Source organism: Hyla sarda, chromosome 3 (genome assembly GCF_029499605.1).
Source record: "Hyla sarda isolate aHylSar1 chromosome 3, aHylSar1.hap1, whole genome shotgun sequence".
NCBI classification, from domain to species: Eukaryota; Metazoa; Chordata; class Amphibia; order Anura; family Hylidae; genus Hyla; species Hyla sarda.
The window spans coordinates 287973158-287999662 of NC_079191.1; the positions used below are offsets into that span (position 1 = coordinate 287973158).

General features: G+C 38.7%; 1 protein-coding gene across 9 annotated transcripts in view; it reads left to right on the plus strand.

Annotated features, from left to right (window-relative positions):
• QKI (QKI, KH domain containing RNA binding) overlaps positions 1–21171 on the plus strand; it is a 184074-nt gene extending 162903 nt beyond the window's left edge. For 2 of the 9 annotated variants that reach the window (XM_056566803.1, XM_056566806.1), the window contains 4 exons: positions 5839–5926; positions 9036–9332; positions 13255–13329; positions 17041–17376. In XM_056566803.1, the coding sequence (XP_056422778.1) occupies positions 5839–5926; positions 9036–9332; positions 13255–13329; positions 17041–17066 (486 nt within the window). In that variant the 3' untranslated portion in view covers positions 17067–17376. Of the gene's footprint in view, positions 1–5838; positions 5927–9035; positions 9333–12425; positions 17377–18430 lie in introns of those variants that run through there. The other 7 variants (XM_056566807.1, XM_056566808.1, XR_008891404.1 and 4 more) reach the window with 6 other exon arrangements.
• Positions 21172–26505: the final 5334 nt, after the last annotated feature.

A 26505-nucleotide genomic window follows, 5' to 3' on the forward strand; every position in this document is an offset into this window, starting at 1 on the left:
GATTCAGCATTGACCCCTATTTATTTGTATTTTAACACCTAATCTCTGGCTGTCTCTACAATTTGATCTTTCATTGTCTACCTGTTGCTGTATCAGTGGGTATATTCTTCTACCTACCCTTAAAAAGACCCAACCACAGTGTGTGTTCTCAATTCAGTAGGTCCAACTGTACAATTATAGATAAGAACTTAAAGCGTACCTATCATATCCCAGAAAAAAAATATTGCTCGGTACCTCATCCTGATCACGTACATATATCTTATGTGTCTAGCTTCTGTATTTCTTTTAAAATCAGCTTATATCAGATCACACTGAATTTCCATCTTCTCTCAGGCAGGGGGCGTGTCCCTCTCTTGCCCTCACTGTACATGACTAAACTTCCTCCCTCACTGTGTCACTCAGCTGTCAGCCAATCACTGCACTCTGTCTGTAACCCTTTCCTGTCTGGTTTTATGCTGCACATGTTACACAGAGAGGAAGAAGGATTACTGGAGTTTGCCTGCTGTTCTCCTTATACACTATGTGGTAGAGCCCTTCACTGGACTATTTTTATTTATTTTTGTCCAATCCCGTCCCGTTAACAGGAATGTACAGACACTAGGATGCAATGCTCTGCACATACTCCCCATGTATAGTAGTGTGTGTGTGTGTGTAGTACTGCTATACATGGGGGGTTTGTGAAGAGCATTGCACTCTAGTGTATGTACAGATGTGAATAGCTGTGACTACATACTCAGAGGCCCTGGGTCACTGACCAATGCAATGTACATACCCCCACCTGTATAGGAATGTACACACACACTGCTATACACATGGGGGTATGTGCCAACTGCAGAGCAGTGCACCCTAGGCCTATGGTCTATAGAAGTCCCTTGGGTACAAGGCTCCCCGTGTGTATAGCAGTCTGTGTGTGTGGGTGTATGTACATTCCTATACAGGTGGGGGTATATAGTCTGTACCCCCACACAGTAACACCCCTTTCCTCATGCCATCTACTTACTACTGGGCTGGCACACTGTAACAAACCTCCTCCTCATGACATCTTTTTACTACTGAGGTGCACATTGTAAAAAAAAAAAACTCTTACGAACCCCCTCTCAATCTCCTTACTACTGGGGTACATCTCTTTCTCTCGCTGCAGAGGGGGTGTGAGGGGGATGTGGCCTCCTCCTCAGTCAATCGCAGCAGCTCACTCACTGCCTACTATCCTTTGCTCTCTGTGTGTTTGGAGATCCTCACACAGGGAGCGCACACAGGTTTATAAAGCCCCCACTTTAACTTCCTGTATTCCGACTGAGACGCTGCTGTTGCCACAGTCGGAGAGACCATATTAACAGGTGGGGTACATTTTATGAGGACCTCTAGGGGCCACTTTTATAGAAGCAGTTTTCTAAGGGAAACTGTGGGGGAAAAAATTATGAAATAGTATTAGAGAGATACTTATTTTCTATGGCTCTATTGTTTTAAAAAATATAGTTTTGGTGATAGTAGCCATTTAAGTCACTTATAATTGATGGTCTGTCATGCCTGACATGAATCTAGATTCCTGATGACTGATTAACAAAAATGTTCCATAAGAACAAAAGGACGAGTGCACTTACCCTCCTGCTGAATCTTTCGAATGCTTTATTTGTAAGATGCCAACATCATCACAATGTCTCAAGCAATCTTGCTCCCCCGTATACCGAGTGGAATCACCTGAGTGGCGGCAGCCGTTTCACGCCCATCTGCATTTCCTCAGGCCCCCTGGTGATGTTTTATTGCTTTAGCTAATTTGAATGCTGCATCCTCCCATGTACAATGTCTTGATGTAACAACATCTACATGTTGTGCTCATTTCTCATTCATATGTAAACTTGTCTGAGGAACGTGCTCCAAATGCTTGCAAATACAATTGTTCTGATAAGCCAAAAGGTATCACTCCTATAGTCCTTTTTGATACACAATTATCGTTGTTGTTGTTATTACTACTATTACTGCTATTACTACTACTACTACCACAACTACCACAGTGAATATTGTTATCAAAGTATGAAACCCTTATTCTTCAATGTCAAATGGCAAGAAAATGTAGATGTCCGATATCTGGGATTTGTTAAATTTCTGTAATGCGCCTTTTATTTCCTTAAAGGGATACTCCACCGAAAAAATCTTATCCCCTATCCAAAGTATAGGGTATAAGATGTCTGAAGCTGTGGCAGGATCCTCGCGTCCCCAGTGGCAGGACCCCCTCGATCTCCGGGCCAGCAGCTTCGGCATCTGGAACACGGTTGCTTGGAGCTTTCGCTTTCGTGATGTCATGCCACGCCCCCTCCATTCATGTCTATATGAGGCGTGGCGGCTAGTATGTAGCCATCACGCCTCCTCCCATTGACAAGAATTGAGGGGGTGTGGCAGCTGTAGTCTCCAGTCATTCAGCACGGAGTGGAGTTCGCTCCATGCTCGGATGACTGGGGTACCGTTCCGGAGATCGTGGGGGTCCCCATTTAAGATGATTTTTCGGCAGAGTGCCCCTTTAAGATGATGGTACAGCTTATGATGGTTGAATACACCAGCAAGTAGTATGAAAGCTGCATAGAAAAGCCAAAGGCTGTCTGGGCATGCTGGGAGTTGTAGTTTTGCAACAGCTGGAGGCACCCTGGTTGGAAAACACTGGATTAAGTAACCTATATAGGTTATATCAGTATCCTGGGTTGTGGGTATTAATGGCACACTCATTTTGCATTGCTAACAGTTATACAAATGCCTGTTTTTGTGTTGAATTGGCATGAGCCCTTTGCCTGGATACAGTGGGCAGTGTTTTCTGTGGATTTTCGTGTGACAGTTCTTTAGCCGAGCAGGCCGTACTAATAATGCAAATCTGTCTAGACTGACATCTTTGCACAGTGTTCATTAGCTACCTTCCGGATTGTGCTTAAAAGGTTAATAAACTGCTTCACAGCTAATGAAAAATGTAAGCATCACAAGTAATAAAGCCACCGCAGTGTTACTTTTGGGTGTCATGTAAATACTGTCATCATGAGGCAAAGATTTTATGTACTTGGTGTACTTCTCATTACTTGCTGGGACTTGACTGCAATTGATTACAATAATGAAAAGGGTGTTAAGACTACTGCATAGAAACACACAACTGGTCCAGGCACTGTAGTAACTTAAATGATTTATAGCTGTAGTACAGCACTCTGCCCTGCATTTAGGAGAATAATAGTGCACTCCAAGTAAGCCATCTGCTTACCATTCCACATTCCCTGAAGGGAAATAACAGCACTTTTTACAATTATATTCCATTTCATTTTCTTGTAGCTTCTGTGAGATAAATGCCATTTTATTGTGGCAACTTTTAGGCCTCATAACTTGTTTACTTGTTTTTTTTGGGGGGGGGAATACAGTTTTTGGATATCAATTATATTTTTAAGTAAAATTACTTTTTCCAATATTCTTTCTTTGTATGTTCTAAAGAAGTGTTATGCTGGAACATAAGCTTAGTATGTGCTTTTATCCTCAAGAAAATATCACTTTTTATCAATTTTTACTCAATACATAGATAATAGGAATTTGTATAATATAGTTAAAGGGGTACTCCAGGCAAAAACTTTTATTTATATATAGATAGATAGATAGATAGATATAATCAACTGGCTCCGGAAAGTTAAACAGATTTGTAAATTCATTCTGTTAAAAAAAAATTAATCCTTCCAATAGTTATGAGCTTCTGAAGTTTTCTGTCTAACTGCTCAATGATGTCACGTCACGGGAGCTGTGCATGATGGGAAAATATCCCCATAGGAACTGCACAGCTCCTGGGACGTGAGTCATCAGAAAGCAGTTTGACAGAAAACAGCAACTCAACTTCAGAAGCTAATAACTATTGGAAGGATTAAAGTGTACCTGTCGTCAACAAAAACATTTTATATAATGTAGATAATACCATTATATGTATATTTGTAATATACATTGGTTAAAAAATGTGTATAATTTTGTCCCTTCAGCTATTGCCTGTGTGTCTCTATGACGAGTCCAAATACAGGAAGTGAGGGGGGACAAGCAGGGCTCTGTACACTAGGAAAAAGCAGGACAGTGTGCACTGAGGCTCTATAACACACTCCTGGCTTATACATCAGGATGATATACAAGCCAGGAGTCTGCACAGATCCCTGCTTGTCCTGTCCTCACTTAGACTCTTCATAGAGATACACAGGCAATAGCTGCAGGGATAGAACTTTTTCACCCAAAAATATACGCAATTGTTAACCAATGTATATTACAAATATACGTATAATGGTATTATCTACATTATATAAAAAGTTTTTGTTGATGACAGGTACACTTTAAGATTTTTAAATAGAAGCAATTTACAAATCTGTTTAACTTTCCGGAGTCAGTTGATATATCAAAAAAGTTTTTGCCTTAAATACCCCTTTAAGTGCTGCTATCAGAACGAAGCGTTGCTATTAAGCCAAATTAACATGAGTGGGGACAGAAGCAATTGTACTACAATTTCCAAGGCTCCCGCACACCTAAAAAGTGCAATGCACACCCGATATAAGATCATAAGGGAGAACACAAGTTAGGTAATTGTTTCTTTCCATATTTTTTACTTTTGCATATAGATGCCGTAAAAAATGACACTTGATTTGAGGCAGTAGTATACTATGGTATATAGGAGTATACTAGTGATCAGTATACTTTGTTTACCCGTGAACATGTTTGATTTGTCGCAGGAGACATGTGTTCCCCCACCTGTGATATCAGCCATTCTGTATTTTCCACTTGACAGGGTTATACCAGACGTGATCAAAGGAATTCAGACCTTCAGAATGCCTGATGGCACTGAGATCACCTTGGCATCTTCTGAACAGGTGGCCGCAAGGGAAACGCTGTTCAGAGGCCATGAAGCTAAACTAGCCCCGTGGCTCCTGGTGGACAGGCCCGATCTGTTTAACATATGATATGACCACTCACTATGGTGGCAAAACCATTATTTTCTTTGCTTTAATAGTAAGGTGGTCCCTCAAGTTACAATATTAATTGGTTCCAGGACAACAACCATTGTATGTTGAAACCATTGTATGTTGAGGCCATAACTCTATGGAAACCTGGTAATTGGTTCTGAAGCCACCAAAATGTCATCCAAAAATAGGGAAAAGTGAGGATTAAAGAAAAATAAGTAGATAACTAATATAGATAAAGCAAGATCGTACATATAAAAGTAAGAAAGATCTGCTGGGAGCTGTAATCACTGTCTGTTAGTTTTTCCCAACCAGGGTGCCTCCAGCTGTTGCAAAACTACAACTCCCAGCATGCCCGGACAGCCGTTGGCTGTCCGGGCATGCTGGGAGTTGTAGTTTTGAAACAGCTGGAGGCACCCTGATTGGGAAACAATGGTTCTTCAGGGTCCTATACAGTACATACAGTGTCCCAAATGGAGCCACCCTTACTTGGTGTCCAAAGGAGCAACTAACCCTGTAGTTCCTCCCTGTACTGTAAGGGGCGCTACCAGACAGCCAGTCAGTGCATGCACTTCAGTAATAGAGGTGATTTACCAGTAAAATGTCCATTCTGATTAGTAAGTTCCTCCAGTTGTGACACATTTCACAGATCTGGACTGTCTGTAGCATTGTATGTTGAGTCTGGTTTCAAGTTACAATGGTCCAGAAAAAAACATTGTATGTTGAGGCCATTGTAAGTTGAGGAATCACTGTATTGCATTATTAAGTTGTATGTTGTCTGTAAAATACGAATGGTTACTAAAATAAATGAAATGGCTTTTTTTCTTTTAATCAATATTCCTGTTGGGAAATGTAATTTCATTCATTTTTCTTTTATCATAACTTGCAGGCTGAAGGAGAAGACAGCTTAAAAAAAATGCAATTGATGGAACTTGCCATTCTGAACGGCACATACAGAGACGCCAACTTAAAATCACGTAAGCTTTGCTTTTCTTCCTTAGAGAACAATATACAGGTTTGTCATCATTTACATCCATACACAAGGTGCACTTATTGTAAAAGCATTTTTATGTTTAATGGGGAAAATATTGTCACATCTTACTCATGTCACCAGTTATGTAAAGCTCTCCATTAGGTCTCCTCAAAGATTCTGCTGTTTATTTAAATGTATATGTTTAAAGGGGTTGTTCGCTGCCCTGCCTTTCGGAGCTCCGCACGCAGCATCCGGAAGTTCATTACTCCGAACGCTGTGTGCGGGCTTCCGTGTTCGGGGCCGCCCCCTCATGACGTCACGCCCGGGCCCCTCGTGACATCACGCCTGCCCCCTCAACGAAAGTCTATGGGAAGGGGGCGCGACCGCTGTCACGCCCCCTTCCCATAGACTTTGGTAGAGGGGGCGGGCGTGACGTCACGAGGGGCCCGGGCGTGACGTCACGCCCGGCGGCCCCAAACACGGAAGCCCGCACACAGCGTTCAGAGTAATGAACTTCCGGATGCTGCGTGCGGAGCTCCGAAAGGCAGGGCAGCGCACAACCCCTTTAATACATTGGTTAGTTTAAAAAAAAAATCTGGCAAGGATATATCTGACCCCTTGCTGATGCCCCTCCTGTATGATCGCGTAGCCGCAATCTTTGTTTATGGCAGTACTGAGTCTACTAGAAACAGTAGAAAGCTTAAAGAAAATCAAAATGGACAGTTACCATGGAATCATTTTCTAAAAATGTCCTTTAATTTTACAGATAATGGCAGAGATTCTTAGCTTATGTAAAATCAAATTGATTTTTTTTTTTTTAAATGTTACTACTTAGAAGTTTATCCTTTTTATTTCACTCATACTTTTTTTTTAATAAGTATGCTGTTCCTCCACTTTCTTGTTGCACATCTACGCATGCTTTTGGTATAATGCTTATGTATACAAAATCTCATCGAAGATCCAGTCAGAGCTGTTACTTGATCTTTGTGCATGGCCGCTGCTATATAGCTCTTTCATATATTAATGCAACATAATAATATGCTTATAATAGATAAACGTATCCAGAAATCTAGGACACACATTGGGGGAACAAATAAAAACGGTCTGGTTTTGCCCACAACAACCATTCGCAGCTCAGCCTTTATATTTTAATGGGCTCTGGTAAAATAAAAGCTGAGGTGTAATTGGTTGCTATGGGGAAAACTAACTGATGTAAATTCATCACTGAAATTCTGCCCACATTTCCTATGATTTCCTTTGGCTTTGATTGGAGCTTTTGATCGTTGTACTTGGTCATCCAATCAGGCTGCTGGTACATTAGACTTGTAGTAGATTAAAGATACCGGTCTTCAGACCATATTTTCTAAACCAACTCAGATTATATTTCCTGACTACTCCTAACACCCCTCCTGCCTTTAAAAAAAAATGTCCCAGTTTAAAAAAGCTCTGTATCATACCTTTCCCCTTGCTCACATTGTGTGAGCTCCCGACAGGAGAAAGTGGGCGTTCCCCAGCAGGCGTGACGTCATTGAAGCCTGTGAGAGCTGTGACTCGCCATGCCCTGTACGCACTTACTGAGTTTGATCACCTGCCAGGCCGGGAGGAGACCAAACTAACTGTTTGACTTGCGCAGGGAACAGAACAGAGCCACCTAGTGGCCGTTTTCCAATCACATTAAAAACAAAGGTTGAGAATTTTAACAGCAAGTAAATGGCAAGGGGTCTTATTATTACATAAGGAACAATATATTAAAAGTTTTGTTTGGTGAAATGTACTCTTTAAGGTCAGTCCACATTATGTGCAGTTTTTAAGTGTTTTTATTCAAAGTGTGTTTCTTACAGAAATATCACCATAAGACTAAATTGATTTGACCTAATGGTGATGGTGTTTTATAAAAAAAAAAAATGTATGCATTTTTGCATCAAAGAATTTTACTGCATTTGACTCATGATAAAAATAGCACCTTTTTTGGAAAATCACTGCAAAAACAATACATGCAGCAAAAAATACAGTACAGGAACACAGGCTATGGGGAGGTGTAAGAACTATTATTTATCCTCATCCTAGAGATAGCAGCAGCTGTATACAGATCTACGTGGGGACAGACTTTTGACACGTTAAAGGGGTACTCCGCCTCTAGACATCTTATCCCCTATCCAGTGGCGGGACCCCTGTGATCTTTTCTTCAGCACCCCCTGTCATCTGCTGCACAGAGCGAACTTCGCTCTGTGCCTGATGACGGGCGATATAGGGACCGGAGTATCGTTATGTCATGGCCCTGCCCCCTTGTGACATCACGGCCTGCCCCCTCAATACAAAGTCCCATAGACTTGCACTGAGGGAGTGGCCGTTCCTCCGGCCCCTGCATCGTCAGTCATCAGGCACGGAACGAAGTTCGCTCTTTGCAGCAGATGACGGGGATGCTGAAGGAGAGATCAGAGGTTCTCAGCGGCGGGACCCCCGAGATCAGACATCTTATCCCCTATCCTTTGGCTAGGGGATAAGATGTATAGGGACGGAGTACCCCTTTAAGCACATTGATTTTTTGTGTGGGCCAGACTGCTGATCACGTGACCAAGTTAGAGTAATGAAACACATAGATCGTGCTTTATCTCTAGTAATGGTTAGTGGGCAAAAAAAAGTGCTACTTTAACATCAATATTTTTTTATTCTTAACTGGTGTATGTGCATTTAAATTATATTGTATTGCTAGCCTCATGGATAAGGTTGCATAAGTGCTTTGTTCTGTCTGTGCTATTTGGATAAAAACCACTGGCTATGCTAGCTTTAATTTTTCACTGTGAAATTTAAATGGCTCTTTCTGATTTTAGTAATGTATACCACTTGTACCCTTTCCTTAGGATATTTGCTTTTGATTTTAAGCATGTTGGCTTTTAATCACACTAGTAAATTGGGGTAGCTTGTGTGCATCTGAGTGGTGTGCTTTGGCACTTTGTGTGATCAGTGCATGAACTAATGATTCTTCTTTTTTCCCTCTTTCCTTTCTTCCTGCTTCTTTCTACTGCTCCATCCTTTCCTTTTTATCTATTCCTGACCCTGTTTTCCATACTGCCGGCTCTACACTTCTTTCTAATTTTCTTTGCTTACTGTAGCAGCCCTTGCCTTTTCTCTTGCAGCGACAGCTCAGGCCCCACGGATTATAACTGGGCCTGCGCCTGTACTGCCCCAAGCTGCTCTGCGTACACCTACGCCAGCTGGGCCTACCTTAATGCCTTTGATCAGACAAATGACAGCCGCTGTCATGCCAAATGGATCCCCTCATCCGACTGCTACACTAGTCCAACAGGGACCGGAAACTGGCTTGATCTACACACCATATGATTATCCTTATACACTGGCCCCAGCAACATCAATTCTTGAGTATCCGATTGAAACAAGCGGGGTATTAGGTAAGATTTGAGCAAGTTTGCAAGTATTGATTAATGTCCGTGTTTTAGTTTTTTCAGTTGTTTTTTGGTTGCTAATGAAAACATTGGTAGGAAAAATGAATGGGTTTGATGAATGTACCATGTAAACAGGACTCCTAACTAAAGAATACCCAGTATAAAAGTAAATACTAACCTATTTGGAAGCCATACAGCAAGTATGTAAGCATTCTTCTATTAACATTTATTTCATGACTGACACTCTATAGGAATGGATTAACTTACCTTTTAAGGTTGCAGTTGAGCAAGTTTTATTGTAAATAGTCAATCTGCAACATAGCTGATATGTTATACATACCAACAGGCCTTAGTGGCTGTTCACATTATGTTTCAGCTGTATGCTGATATACACCAAGATACCCTTATACTGTGGTATAGCCAAAGAGTACACTAAACCAATTATCTCTCTTTAGTCAATTGTTTGGAAAATACAAAGACTTAGACTGTGTTCACACGGGCAATATCCGCACTGAAAATGCAGACATCACTGACAGCGGAGCGCTGGCACCCTCTCATAGCTGGCACCCTCTCATAGCTGGCACCCTCTCATAGCTGGCACCCTCTCATAGCTGGCACCCTCTCATAGATGCCACCCTCTCATAGATGCCACCCTCTCATAGATGCCACCCTCTCATAGATGCCACCCTTTAATAGATGGCAATGCATTCTGTGCGGAGTCCGCAGAAAGAATAGACATGTCTATTCTGTCTGCGGACACAGGAAATTATGAACAGCGTAGCAGAATCTCATTGAAATCAGTGGGACTCTGCTGCTACGAAATTCCATCTTGTGAACATAGCCTTAGTGTGTCACACATGTGTCTTTCAAATAAAACTTATACTAATGTGAAATAGACTTAAAAGTATTAACAAGTAGACTGTTGTATTAGAGCGGTTATCCTGAAACCAAAAAACAGAGCTAATTTCTTCAAAAAAACTGCACAACACCTGTCCTCAGGTGGTGTGGTATTACCACTAGGCTTCATTTACGTTAATGAAACTGACCTGCAATACCACACACAATGTTTGGTGCTATTTGTTTTGTTATTTTATTTGTACTTTTTTTTTTTTTTTTTTTTAATCAGCCCTTTTCTAATCCTTGTTAACCACTTTAAACCCTCTGGCTTCAACATGAGCTACCTTGGTACATATTGAAGTATCTTTTTGATGGTTTCTTGATGTATATAACAGTGTACAACCGAAATGTCATTTCTTAATCCTTACTTGTCACTTGGGATTAATACAGTATGACAGACTTCATACATCAATGGCATGGCAGTTTGTCAGTTTTAAGGGTGTATACAAGTTCTTAGTATAGACTATTAAATCCATATTGACCTTTGTCTTTTCTAGATATTTTATTTTTATAGGTATTCATAGCAACAGTTTAAAATTGTTGCATTTTATGCCGCACAGTCACAATTTTTGCTCAAATTAATACCAGCCCCTACAAAAATGCTTACCCTAAGCATATTTTTTTTTTGTTAGATTCTGAAATTAAATAAAGGGTTAACCAGGTTTATTAAAAAATATTTCAAACACCCCACAAAGTGCTAGCTAGCACAAAACTACCTCCTTGCCCCTCCTTTTCTGCTGTGCTAAGCTAATTTTAATGAATGCTTAAATAAAAGGTCACATTTTATTAAAGATTCTGGTGAGTGCTGCTTCCATTATATATATGTTTGGTGTGCAACTTATATCGGACTACTTTAGTCAAGAAACTTTTTACCCACTGCACTAAGCACCACCAAGCCTTGTTATTACCTGCACTTGCTATTACTTTCACATTTTTATTGCCAGCATGAAGTAAGACCACAAACTATTAGGTCATGTTCACACGTCTGGAATATCTGTGGAATTCCGAATTGGAATTCCGCTTCTGCAGCAGCAGCAATTGTATTCAATGGGATTCTGCTGCGCTGTGCACACGGCAGAATTTCTATGTCTGCAGAAAGAATTGAACCTGTCCAGCACCCCCTCCCCTTTCAAGGGGTCTTTCAAATGAAATGCCCTTTTCCACATCAGAACACCTGGTAACATATTTGTAGCATGAACATACATGATGTCTAAAATGTTATTAAATTTGAGCAATCGGAAAATAAATGTCATTCCAAATCCATTCCATTGTAAAAGGACACCATCTTGCTTTTTAAGAATTGATTTTGAAGTGAATGGCTGGTACTTAGAAGTCTGTCCCTGGTCTGCCTGTCCTCATACTATATTGCCTTTTAAAGGGGTACTCCACTGGCCAGCTTTCGGAACTTAATGTTCCGAACACTTTTCGCGCTGTGGGGGTTGACCACGCCCCTAGTGATGTCACGGCCACGTCCCCGCAAGCAAGTCTATGGGAGTGGGCGTGACTACCGTCACGCCCCCTCCCATAGACTTGCATTGCGGGGACTTGGCTGTGACATCACTAGGGGCGTGGTCTACCCCACAGCGCGAAAACAACCATTCAGAACATTAAGTTCCGAATGCTGGCCAGTGGAGTACCCCTTTAAGCATTACTGTCATGAAAAGTTCAGTGCTGAGACTCCCTCCGATCTCTAGATATAGCTTTGTCATTAGAGATGTTTATTGGTCAAACAACTGTTTTCCAAACTTGATTATGCCATCTAGTGGAGTTAGTTAGTTGGTATTTTACCTTGTGTTAATATTTTCCATATGAAAGGGTTTATCTTCACCATAGACACTTGTGACTGACTTCTACCATCTAACCAACGTGGCGATGATGCTCAGAAAGTACTATGAGGCATAGATTCCGTTCAGCTACAGGTGGCTGCATCATTGGCCATTGACTAACTAGAATAGCTGTCTAGTTGTCTGGAAAAAGTTGTGCAATGATATCCAGTCGCTGCTGCTGCCTTATTCGAGCAAGTAGCTTTGGTCACAGTAGTTGGACCCCTGTCAATCGAACATTGATAGTATAATTGTTGTGATGTCAAAAAGTGTCTGTGATGAGATGACTCCTTTAACAAGCCTTAAAATATTCTGTGGTCAGACTATAGACTATAGAAAAATGCTAACTGTTTTTCAATTCCCTTCCTTTTGTCTTCAGGTATGGCTTTCCCCACGAAAGGCTAAGAATACAAGAAAATCTTAAATGACCCTTCACTGATCATCAGATTTGAAATTTAGCAATTGCCTAGTTTTAGCAATCTTGAACAAAAAGATATATAAGGAAATAAACTTTACCTAGCAGTCAGTGACTTACTTGCACTTATTTTTTATTTTGCACATAGATAAAATAAACCTTTTTGATGTTGATCAATATTTGATTTAGTCTATACGTTTTAAGTAGCAGTGAGTGAGTGTGTAGTAGAATGCTGACTGCTAAGTTACCTACTCTTTGCGCTTTACTAATCACTTAATTCATGTGGTTTCTACTTAATGACTTAAGATAAAGGATACTCAAAACGTATAATAAACTGGAATTTTTTTTTAATACAACTATTGTCAGTATTAAAGTAAAAAAAACTTGATCTGCTGAAAGTAAAGCACTTCAATGATTATGTGACTAGTAAAGCTTCATTATTCTTGGGTCTAACAGATTTCAAGATACTGCTATTAAGTGGCAAATAAATGCATTATGATGCCCTTCAGTGTCACAGGTGCTTGCAGACACCGACTGAACTCACAGGGCTGAGCAGGTTAAGGCCTAGTGTGTGATATTAAATGCAATATTAATCTGCACATATATCTTTTATATAGCAATGACTTCAAACTACTGTGCCTTAACTTGTTGCTTTCTTAAATATAAATCCTTTTTGTAGCAAACCATCATGTAAACTCCAGTTTTGATGAACCTTTTTGTTAATGTATTGTGTGTACTTTTTAAAATGAATGTTGTGTTTCTAACGTTGTCTTGGTAATTGCAATTTAACTAGGTGCGGTGGCAACTAAAGTTCGAAGGCATGATATGCGAGTCCATCCTTACCAAAGGATTGTGACCGCAGACAGAGGTTAGTTTAGCCGTGTAGTTTGTGTTTTTTATTTTTATTTTTTTTTCCTTCTAGCATTACCATAAATACTATGTCTGTAAGTTTACTTTACAACACCACACTAAATATGCACCCTAACAATTTAGAGCAGATGGCCAGGAAATGTTTAGCACTCCTGTTTTTTCATACTGCATCAGCAGTGTATGTTTACCAAGTGCTGAGTAAGCTTCTGTAATTTACAGATGTATACATAGACCCACCCCCAGGACCTGACTGAGGCCAAGAGTGTCCTTTAGGCTACGTTTCCACTTGGTTTTTTTCTGGCAGTTTTTGGATATCTGCCACTGCAGTTTTTGAGCCAAAGTCAAAAGTGGATCCATAAGGGAGAAGTGTAAGTCCTTCCTTTATGTCTTTTTATGTATTCCATTTGAATACACATCTGGTTTTGGCTCAAAAACTGTTTTCCAAAAACTGACAGAAAAAAAAAAACCAAGTGGAAACTTAGCCTGAGACCGCTGAACAATATTTGTATTGTTTTGTTGTATAGGATATCCTAGTCTGGTGTGCAATTCCATACAGACAAAAGCAGTAAAATAAATAAAGCTCATATCGTGCAGTTTTTTTTCCCTCTGACATATGCCATAGAATGGCATCTGTTAGATGAATCCATTAAACATATATATTGGGAGCGTTTTACCAGCAAATGGGTTTAAATGTACATTTTAATATAGTGAAAAAGTAGCCCAAAGCGAGTGTCACACACAGCAGTTGTGTGATAAACTGCCAGTACAGTAGTAGATCCAGCCGGGACGAAAATGTGATTATTTATTTATTTTTATTTCTTTCCTTTATGATTTCCGATTCCTGTACAGGTCCACTTTTGGCTTTGGCTCAAAATTTCAGTAACTTTTTCCCCAAAAACTTCCCTGTGAGACACTTTTATTTTACCACTGAGCATACAGCTTGGTATACGCTGCTCTATGTTGGTATGCAGAATTTACTTTGGTGTTGCAAAGCAGGACAGATGAATGCTTAAATATAAAAGTTGAATAGGAAGCCTTTGACCTAGATTTATCAAACTGTGCGAAAAAAGGGATTTTTCCCGAACAACTTATCACAGCTCAGCTCTCATATCTTAATGCGCTCTGGTAAAGTGAAAGATGAGCTGTGATTGGTTGTTATGAAAAGAATCTTACACAGTTTGTATAAATTTGGGCTAGAATCCTTAGCCTACTGTAAGTTTTGCGGATGCCATTTTGTAAGAGTTTTGGTTTAAGAGGGTTATCCAGGATAAAAAAAAAAACATAGCTGCTTTCTGGCAAAAATAGCACCACACCTGTCCTCAGTTTGTATGTGGTATTACAGCTCTGCTCCTTTTACATTACTTTAATGGAACTAAGCTGCAATGCCACACAGAAACTGAAGGCAAGAGTGATGCTGTTTGTGGAAGAAAGCAACCATGTTTTTATAAATCTTGGATAGCCATTTAGAATTTTTTTTTCTTTTTTAGTTATTGACACCAGTTAAATCAAAAGTTGGCCCAAGTGTACCATTTGTCATAATATTGGGTCACTTCTCATACAAACATAACACTAGAGCAGAAGCTGCATGGCATACAATTCTGCAATATTGGATATCACATACTGTATGTCTATTGAGCTTTTTTTCTGTCTGAATTTCCTCAAAAGTTCAGCATTGAAAGGGAAGTTGAAACCACATTTGGGTTCTTAACCCCTTAAGGACGCAGGACGTAAATGTACGTCCTGGTGCGGTGGTACTTAACGCACCAGGACGTACATTTACGTCCTGTGCATAACCGCGGGCATCGGAGCGATGCCAGTGTCATGCGCGGCTGATCCTGGCTGCTGATCGCAGCCAGGGACCCGCTGGCAATGGCCGACGCCCGCGATGTCGCGGGCGTCCGCCATTAACCCCTCAGGTGCCGGGATCAATACAGATCCCGGCATCTGCGGCAGTGCCCAATTTAAATGAACGATCGTATCGCCCGCAGCGCTGCTGCGGGGATCCGATCATTCAGAACGCCGCACGGAGGTCCCCTCACCTTCCGGCTCCCGGCGTCTTCTGCTCTGGTCTGTGATCGAGCAGACCAGAACAGAAGATAGCCGATAACACTGATCTGTTCTATGTCCTATACATAGAACAGATCAGTATTAGCAATCATGGTATTGCTATGAATAGTCCCCTATGGGGACTATTCAAGTGTAAAAAAAAAATGTAAAAGTTAAAAAAAAAAAGTGAAAAGTCCCCTCCCCCAATAAAAAAAGTAAAACGTCCGTTTTTTCCTATTTTACCCCCAAAAAGCGTAAAAAATAAATTTTATAGACATATTTGGTATCGCCGCGTGCGTAAATGTCCAAACTATTAAAATAAAATGTTAATGATCCCGTACGGTGAACGGTGTGAACGTAAAAAAAAAGTCCAAAATTGCTACTTTTTTAATACATTTTATAAAAAAAAATTATAAAAAATGTATTAAAAGTTTTTTATATGCAAATGTGGTATAAAAAAAAAGTACAGATCATGGCGCAAAAAATGAGCCCTCATACCGCCGCTTATACGGAAAAATAAAAAAGTTATAGGTCATCAAAATAAAGGGATTATAAACGTACTAATTTGGTTAAAAAGTTTGTGATTTTTTTTAAGCACAACAATAATATAAAAGTATATAATAATGGGTATCATTTTAATCGTATTGACCTTCAGAATAAAGAACACACATCATTTTTACCGTAAATTGTACTGCGTGAAAACGAAACCTACCAAAATTAGCAAAATGGCGTTTTTCTTTTTAATTTCCCCACAAAAATAGTGTTTTTTGGTTGCGCCATACATTTTATGATATAATGAGTTATGTCATTACAAAGGACAACTGGTCGCGCAAAAAACAAGCCCTCATACTAGTCTGTGGATGAAAATATAAAAGAGTTACGATTTTTAGAAGGCGAGGAGGAAAAAATGAAAACGTAAAAATTAAATTGTCTGAGTCCTTAAGGCCAAAATGGGCTGAGTCCTTAAGGGGTTAAGCAACATTTACTATAATTTAGCAAATTAAATCTCTTAATTTGTGTTATGGGCAAACACCAGCATTGTAGTGATCATCATCCTGGCATCTGCAAAAATGCCCCCTTACAAAGTGTAGGCCTCGAGCTTCTAAATCTTGGACGAGAGGAATATTGAAAATCTCTTCTTCTTTGACTTAAAGTGCAGTCCTGGAAATATTCTTATTTTATAATTAAGCATTCTTGACTTGAAGGGCAGTCATTTCAATGGTTATTCATGACTACATTGTATCCTATTATCAGTTTTATTGTTGTAACGGACAGACTGAAATACTTGTTATAACCTGTTAATAATGTTGCACAGTTATTAAACCTGTGTGTACTGTATTTGGCCATAGACTTGGCAGAGGATGTGTCACAGCTATGCCAGTAAGTTGCACCAACTGATATTATAATATAACCACATCTCTTGATTATTTCTTTTAATCCAGTTACAAGTAGCACATTGGGCTAGGTGTACAACACAACATAATGCCATTGTGGTAGTAATGAGCCGCATTTATAATTTTGTTTGCTTGATAGAAGCATGTTTTAAGCAAGCATCTTAGTTCCCATTAAGAACTAAAGTGAACACGGTTATGTTTAATTTAAGATATTGGAAGGGAATCTGTTTAACTCAAGAGATATATCTTTTGTCTTTCCGTTTATGAAGTTGAACAACTGATGCATGGTCTTTAAGACTAAGCTATCTGTGAACCTACTGGATATCATTTTACGAAATGACACAAATCTGACTTTGCACTGAAAACTTCTCGTCTACATCTCCTCTGCTTTAGTCATGATGGCAACAGTACAGTCTAAGCAAATGGAACCTCATAATATATAGTAAAGCTGTTGAAAGAGTCTTAAAACATACTACTGTTTAAGTGGACCAAGTTTAGTGAAGGAGATTGTGAGTTACTGAGGAAGGAAGAGCTCAAGAACACTGGGAATGTTAACTTTCCACTTGAGAACTTTTTATGTTTTACTGTATTTTTATTTTTTTTTTTCGAGAAAAAAAAAAGAAAATAGTATTTACAGATGGCGTAAGAAATATATAAGTATAATGCAGGAATGTATATGAAATGTCAGATTTTATTGTATTTGCAGAGTATTAGCTTTGAAATTAGAGGGCTGTTTGTAGTTATAAATGCTTTATTTAGCATATTAGATTATTTTGTTGTTTTTTTTTTTTTTTTGTTGTTTTTATGTACTTTAAAATTTTTAAGTCTAGAAAAAAAAAAAAAAGCCAGGACTTTTACGGTGTTTACATACAAATGCATTTTATATGTGTCCTATATTGTGTAAATTAGTATTTTCAAGTGCAAATGCTGCCAGTAGCAATAGTGTTAGCCATTCCTGGTTCACATGATGACGCCTACTGCGCTAGACAAGAGTTTATTATTGCTTTGTATTATGAGGCCAAGATATTGTGTTTGTAAATAGAAATGAGCAATAAAAGTTATTGAACAAAACTTATCTTGTTTGGCCCATAGTGTTATATTAAAACATTGATTTTTCTTCATTCCGATTTTTGCTCTTAAAATAAAAAAAATCTTTAGATCCATTACTCTAATCCAAGTTAATAATCACATCATCATTAATATTAGATGCTTCAATGCTTGCACCATTGGGGAGTACTAATGCTTAATAGCAGTCAGATACTGATTGTGTGCACTGACTGTCTGAAAATTTCTTCTTGAGTTCAAAGCTGATTCATTATTGTCTCCAATTTCCGACTGCTACTAACCATTAGCCCTTAGTTGTGTTTTATTTCCATTTTTTTCTACTTGTTAACCAGTTTTATGGGCGTGGGCTCCTCCTTCACACATTCGAATCATGATACTTGGTGTCATGATTTTGTTGCATTCTGTAGATGGTGTCAATCAGTATGTCAGTATTAAACATGCTTGTTTTTTTATTAGTTGTGATTAGTTTTTCATGTTGTCATTAAGCAGTCACTAGCTGAAACTAATCTCTTCTCTATCTTTTCTTTCTTTTTTTTTTTTTCTTTTTTTTTTTTCTTTTTCATTTTTTTTTTTTTTTTGTTTCTAACCACCCAGCCGCCACCGGCAACTAACCAATGACCTTCTGACCTCTGAATTCTTCACCCAATGATGACCTGACCATGCCTGCCTGCTGATCAGTTAACTGGTAAACGCCTCTGCTTGCCTGTCTTCGGTGCAGCGAGCTGAGGCACTTGTCCGTTCGTCTTACCATCTAACAAAAGACACAGAAAAATGGTTCTCTTCCAACTCAACATTTTTTACATTTGTTTTTCTGCATTTGTTTTTCTTTCCCTGATTGGGTGAAAGTGATTATAGTACCTGCACTGAATTGTAGTAAAGCAATAAGGTCCAATTCAACCCTTCGCACTGATCATATTCTAGTGTCCTAACCAAACGAACGGTATAAAGGCTTCATCTACAGTACTGGCAAGACAGCTGATCCTCAACTACCAATGACAGAGGCAGTTACTGTGAGAGACTTCTAGGGAACTTTATTTTGTTTGTTTTTTCTCTCGTATAGTGAAGTATAAAGCTGAATGTACTGTGTTGTGATGATGCATCATGCATGAACCTGATTGGTCAGGGATTTCACTGGTGAAGTGATTTTATATATTTAAAAGAACACATATTACAATATGAAAATACTCTAGTCACTACAGTACCCTTACAGGGTCAACTTTGCAATTTGTTTTATTTCTAATATCACCTGCCAAATTTGTTACATTGATTAGGGTGCCATGGTATTCTGAGATAAAATGAGTCTGCAACAACGAATCTGCACACAAATATTGTGATGTAGTTAGTAAAATTTTATTCACAAAAGCCTCATGTATTAAATATTGGAACAAGGTACATGCATTATGTATCATATTACTAGGCAAACTGTTCAAATATGTTTTAGACCTCCCTGTATAGAAAAAAATTTAAGGATGTAAAAGCCATGCTTGCCTATTTGCTGTATAATTGTATTGAAATTGTAGATACAAGTGTAGTGCATTGAAAATATGAACAAAAAGTAGATACTTTTGCTATACAAGGGTGCTGGTGAAGAAAAAAAATTTATTTTTGGAAATGTAGCATTTTATACTTTCAAGTGTTATAAAAAAAAGGAAAAACAAAAAAAAACCCTTTATTGCATTGAATACTTTTGTTTTGGTGGTAGTCAAGGAATAAGACCAAAAAAGAGCCTTTTTGTCATTTTTTTTTCTCTCCCTTCACTCCTCCCCCTCTCTCTTTAGTTTCAATATTGGTGTAAGTCTAAAGAAAAGAAAGTGCCTTATTTTTCTCCATAATCATTTAGTCCTGTGGTTTTCTGTAAGTTTATTCCTTTTATTTACGTCAAGATCAAATGGCCTGCAGCATGTTACCAAGCAGTTTTTGATAGGCCTCAAGTTTATTAGCAGGTATGAGAAATTCAAAAAATCTATTGAGCTGTATAATTCAGTCTCCCAGTACAATAGTATAGTAGAGAAAAACGAACAGTTAATACAAAGAAAGCTCATCATAGGTGACAACTTTTCTTGCCTGTAACTTACATAATGCCAACTACATTTTTAGTATTGACAAACCTTTCTGTATATTGAGCAGTTTGGTAAAACTTTGCATCATACGTAACATTTTAAACAAAAAGTTTTTGTTTTGTTACACACGTGGCAATGCTTTGGGATATTTGTTCCCAGTATTGTCAACCCTCTTTGTGTAGTGTTTTATATAGTCTCTAAAGGTCAGCACTAAAGCCTTAGAGCTCTTAGATTTCAAGCACCTTTGTGGTGACCTAGTCTCCCATCCTGTCTCACGGAAACAAATTATCAGTTGATTTACTATGCAACAGACATTCATGCTTTCTATTTAACATCCAGTTTTTATTTCTCATGCCACCACCACCTTTGTCTTCCTGGTCTATATACACAGTATAGCAGTTTGCTCCCTTTCCGACACATGGTTTTGAACAATTTTGAAACACATTTGCATTTAGAGAGATCAAACCATTTTTAAATCAGTATTTGATCCAGATTCATCTCAGTTGCGATAAACCTGGACATTTTAGCAGCTTTATTTTTAGATGGCTTTTTAATTTCTTGGGAATGGTGGACAATGTATAAGTCTATTGAATAGACAAATGTAAGTCATGATTGCTATGAACAAACTTAGGAACAAATGGGTCAACTTTAAGATAAAGAAAAAGCATGACTTATGACATTTCTGAATGCCTTTTTAATCTCAGTATTATGAATTTTATGTTTTTATTCTTTATAATTAGGTAGGTTTTTTTCAGTCTTTCTTTCTTTCTTTTTTTTTTTTCTTTGACAGTATTATATATTTTATTTTTTAGAATGTTTAGATGGGAGTGTCGCTGATATGTAACCGTACAGATGAAACGTATTTGTCTATTCTTTATAACGTTAGTAGTTTCATGCTATGTATGTATCATAACCAACCTATTGCCTAAAATGTAAAATAATGTATTTACAGCCATTGTTACAAGTTTATAATGTATTTTTCTATCTTGTTTTATATGTATGTTATATAACATTCAAATGAATTTTTTCCTGATTGAGAAAAAGGATACAAAATGCAAAACCCACAATTTTGATAACTAAAATTGCCAATTGTTTTGCAGTACTTTATTATATTGGGAGTGTTGTCTTTCTTGGCTTCTAGTTAGCGACTGGATGACATTAGACATATTGGGTTTTTAGTTGGGTTTTTACATGGCTTGCATTTTAATTCTTTGATTCTTTGCTGTTTCTATTAACCCCATAGCATTATTTTAATAAATGTTATAATACAAGATACTAACTCTGGACTTTGTCTGTTTATTAACATTGTATGTTTTATTAAGGTAAGATCTAGAAAGACAACAAGAATGTAAAGTCTTGAGTTACACACTAACACTGAAAAACGTGACCACACATAACTCTGCGTTACTTGTTTTAATATCGTTTGCCGGCTGACATTCTGCACATTACTTTTAAACATAGCTTGATCAACCTGGTCTTATGCCTTGCCAGTATGTGCCAGTAGAGATGGGAACAAAATGTTTGTTTCATTGGGCATAGTGTCTTGCCACTTGCCTTTTCCAGCCTCTGCATAACTAATGTCACACTTCTTCCTTGTTGTTCTCGGGCAACAGTGAGCAGTTTTGTGTCTCCTTTTGAAATAACACACTCCCTGTAGCAATGTATTAGCTCCTGAAATATTAAATGATATGGCACTGAAATCACTCTGCTTGGCCGTAATGCACAGTTCCAGTTACCGCAGACATGCCTTTCCATATGTATTCATATTTTAGCATTCACTTAAATACCTTTACTAACTGGAAGCTTACATGTTGTTCATTACAGTAATAAACCCTAATGAATATTCAGAAAGTCTTCATTGATAACATCTCTTCAACTGTACCCTACATATACCAGATTTCTTGTTCTGAACCTCTGACAATGGTGGAGACATAAAAAAAAAAAGTCAAATGCAAATCACTTTTACATTTCATAACTTTGGGTTTTGCTAAATGTATGCACTGTTTAATTTGAGTCCCTTAAATCATAGTATACCTTATTAGCTCAGAATCTTGGAGGGCACCTCAGAAATGACACTGAAGCTTGTTCTGCACATGTATTCATTATTTTCTTGTACAACCTATTGTCTTTCTTCTAAATACAAAGTGACATTGTGTTTTCTCAAATGCAGGTTTGTTCAGGTTTTTTTTTTTAAATTATTATTATTATTATTATTGGAGTTAACTGGAAAATGTTTAAGAGAAAAAAATATTGTGGTAAATTTAATATTAAAACTTATTTGAACTTTAAGCTGGTAAACTTCTAATTCTGTTAGATACCAGTACTAGGGTGACTGCAAATGTTGGGAGACTTCTTGCCTTTTAAACATTACTTCAACATGGTACGACATATTGTGCATATTTAAAGAGCTCACTGAGGGGAAGTGGCTAAAGTCTCCATGTTTGAACTGTGACTATCATTTTTAATTACTTTTGATATCTTATGGACGTGTCAAAAGTGTTGATCGGTCAGAGACTCTAACTGATCAGGAGAACAAGCAGGAAGAAGCAGTAGCACGCTTTACTCCCCAGCTCACAGTGATCATGTTGTAATGTGGTCGCAAGATGGAGATTGCTAAGAGCTGGGCATTGAAGCACTATACACCAAACCACCAAAACTGTCTGTGTCATGTAAAAAAAAAAATATATATAAATATATATATATATATATATATATATATATATATATATATAATGTGTTTTTGCAGCACTACAAATATAATAAGAAATACCACTGGGTGCCAGCGGCCACAGCTCGATCACAGCTCCAAAGACCACAGATATCCATAAAAGGGCGCAGCACTCCATATCAAAATTTGTGTAATTTATTGATAAAGGTTTCATTGATAAGCTAAAACGTTGCTGTGACATGAGAGAATAGATTACACAGGTTTTTTTTTTTTTTTTTTTTTTTTAAACGTTACAATTTTTATTTTGTTACAAACTAGTATGCACTATTGCGTGTTCATGCATACATATTATGTTGGAGTTAACTAATATATATAAACTTTTGAACATATGAATTGGACATAAATTACCATGTAACAACCATATAAATTACTAATGAAAGTACATGGCTGTTTTATAACACACAAAAATAGATCACATTAGAGAATCTTGAAACACTGTAGAAAAAATTATAATTGGCACTCACACCTATTAAGTCTCACGATATAGATATCTATAGAAATAGATATGGATCAGCACTGCTGCAGCTCCATCACATTCAAAGCAAATAGCAGCAATATAAGGACAACTACTAAAACCAGTAATGATTCGTGGTGCTCTGACACAATCAGTGCAATCATACAATCTTCAGAAAGAAATGGTCTGCACTCATTACATCATCTTTACTATCTTTACTCTTGCATACTCACTTAAATGGGCACTGTCAGATTTTAAAAACTTTATAAGGTGTACATCTTGGCAAAACAATAGTTTTTCTAATATACTTCTTAATAAAATTTTTGCATTTTATTAAAGAAAACTGCCTTTGAAAATCCCACCACTGGGGTCCCCATACCTCCTGGGACACTGATTCCTGCAGCAGCATGAGCATGTCCAAGGGTCATGGACAAGAGATGGCTGATTGACAAGGCTGCAGGAGGAGCACAGCTTGCAGCAACACTGTTGTAAAACATGTGCCTCCAGCTGTTGCAAAATGACAAATCCAAGCATGCATGGACAGTCAAAGGATCTCTGGGCATGCTGGGAGTTGTAGTTTTGCAAAAGCTGTAGGCTCACATCTGAAGGAAACACTGCTGCAAAAAAAGGTATCAAAACACTGTACCCCCAACTATTCAAAAACTACAAGTCCCGGCATTACAGGACTGGCAAAGGATGATACACACGAATGACATAGAAACATATATAAATGTATGCATAAAAACACTGTACTTTTAGCACTAAACCTTTGCACTTTCCAATTTAGAAAGATGTAAGTTATACACTCAGCATATTGTCTTTGGTAGAGTACAGACAGTCTTCAATAATCAGTGTGTGTGTGTGTGTACAGCATAAAACCAGAGAGGTAAGGGTTACAGAGCAGGGCTGCCAGGCTAGCTCCGAGACCAGTGAGTCAGAGTGAGGGAGGGGAAAGAGTCATCACAGTGCAGGCAAGAGAGGGACACGCCCCCCCCCCCCCCTCCTCCTTTGGGAAGACTGAAAAGACATTGAGCAGCTGTAATATGCAATTTTTTTGTCAAATATCTGTGATAGAGACATAAAAAATATATGTACATGATCAGGATTAGGCATGAGTAACATAACAGTTTTTTTTTGTGGGATCTGACAGGCACACTTTAACTTTCCATAAAACACTGGGAAGGGACATACAGGGGGAATACAGCAAAATGCAACCACGGTGGTGTCACACTATCTAGTGCTTCCTCTGGCCTCTATAGAGGCCCGTAGAAGCACCATATAGGGTGAAACCGTTGCGTTTGCCTTTTGCTGTATTCAGCCTGTATGTCCCTCACCGTTGTTTAATGGAAAATTAAGTGAGTATGTAAGAATAAAGATGATGTGGTGAGTGCCAACTATCTATTTCTTTCTGAAGATTGTACCACTCCCCCATTAGACACTTTACTGCGTCCATTAAAACAGCTTGCTGCAGTCAGAATAAACAAAGAACATCAGCCGAATCTGGTCTGCCGGCAGCCAGCCGTTTTACAGGATGCAAGAAAGTTAAGTGTTAAGTGGCAATTTGATATTTTTTTTCTACAGTGTTTCAATTTTTACATTTTTCTATGGTCATTGTGCACCCCATTCCCTGGATTTTCTACCCTCTAGGTGAACAGCTATATTTTGTTGTGGTTACTTATGGAATATTATCAGTAGTGTCACCCCATCTTTCCTTTTACATGTACATTAGAGCATCTGTTGCATCACTAAAGGGAAAAAAAATGCGGGAAAAACCATAGACCAAAATACTGCACTGTGAATTGACAACATAAAGGGCAATAAAGACAAGTTAACTTACTTTACTATCATAATCATCCTCTATCCAAGCTTTAAGACAGAATTTAGATGGTTACAACCATCTGTATGTATGCTAGTTCTCCACTATGTCTCCTGCTTATTCTCGTTAAAGGGATACGCAACCCTTCAACATCTTATTCCCTGACCAAAGGATAGGGAATAAGATGTCTACTGCCAGATCCCTGCGATCTGTGTGTGGGCACCCCAGCATTCTGAATATTATGTTCAGTCGTGACATCACTCCATAACCTCTCCCACAAACATGAATGGAGGGGGTGTTGTGTGATGTCACGTACACAGCCATACAAACCCAGTGTTCTGAACATGAGTTTCAGAACACAGAGTGCCCGCAGGGATTTGGATGAGGGATAAGATATCGAGGGGTGGAGTACCCCTTTAAGTGTTAGTTCATGTGAAATATGAAGATTGTTAAAAGGGTAAGGGCTTGGACTACTCTACGGCTCTAGCATTGGGTACCAGGGAGTTATCAAAACCTGTGTAGAAAAAGAGTGGTGCAGTTACCTGTAGCAGCCAATCAGATACATTTTTTCTGAGGCCTTTTTAAAATTGAAAGAAGCTATCTGATTGGATGCTATAGACAACTACTCCACTGGACCCTTGTATGTCTTACCAGGTTTATGTTAGGCTGGGTTCACACTACAATTTGTAACTGCGTTTCCCGTATACGGCTGGGAGGAGGAGCTTAATCGCGGCGCCCGCACTCAGCTGTATAGGGGAACAGTATTTAATGCATGTCTATGAGCCGACCGGAGTGAACCGCAGCCTCCGGTCGGCTGCTTTTTCGGCCGTATGCGGTTTCCCGACCGTAGGCAAAAACGCGGTCGACCACGTTTTTGCCTGCGGTCGGGAAACCACATACGGCTGCGGTTCACTCCGGTCGGCTCATAGACATGCATTAAATACGGTTCCCCTATACGGCTGAGTGCGGGTGCCGCAAGAAGCCCCGCCCCCTCCTCCCAGCCGTATACGGGAACCGTAGTTAAAAATTGTAGTGTGAACCCAGCCTTGGACTGTTTCTGGACCTTGCAGATTGTCTTGTAGACTGGCCTATAGGTAAGTGTTTAAAATGAAGGTGTATTAAGTTAAGGTTATTGGATCTGTTTTTTTCCTGTGCCCTGCCTGTGCAAGAGGGTGTGTGTTTTTGTTTTTTATTTTGTCTGCTTTACAAACACCTCTTCCTGCTGTGCTTCTGCTGTTATATAACAAAATGTACTATAAAGAAACTGGATAAAAGTTAAAAAAAAAAAATAATCCTAGCCATTAAAGGAGAACTATCATGCAGGACAACTTATCCCCCATCCAAAGAATAGGGAATGTGTTTGGTCGCTGGCGGTCCAACCGCTGGGATAAGGGGATAAGTTGCCCTGCATGATAGTTCTACTTTAAAGTGTTACAGCAATAAAAAAAAATTGTATCCCATAGACATGTCAAAAGTTTTGATTGTTTAGCGTCTAGGTGCAAAACCCACTGCTAAGCACTTCTCTTTGTTTCTCTCCTTACTGCAGGATACGTGCTTCATAGATTTAGGGCCCTGCTAGATTTCAGAGCCTACTACAGGGCTGGAACATTT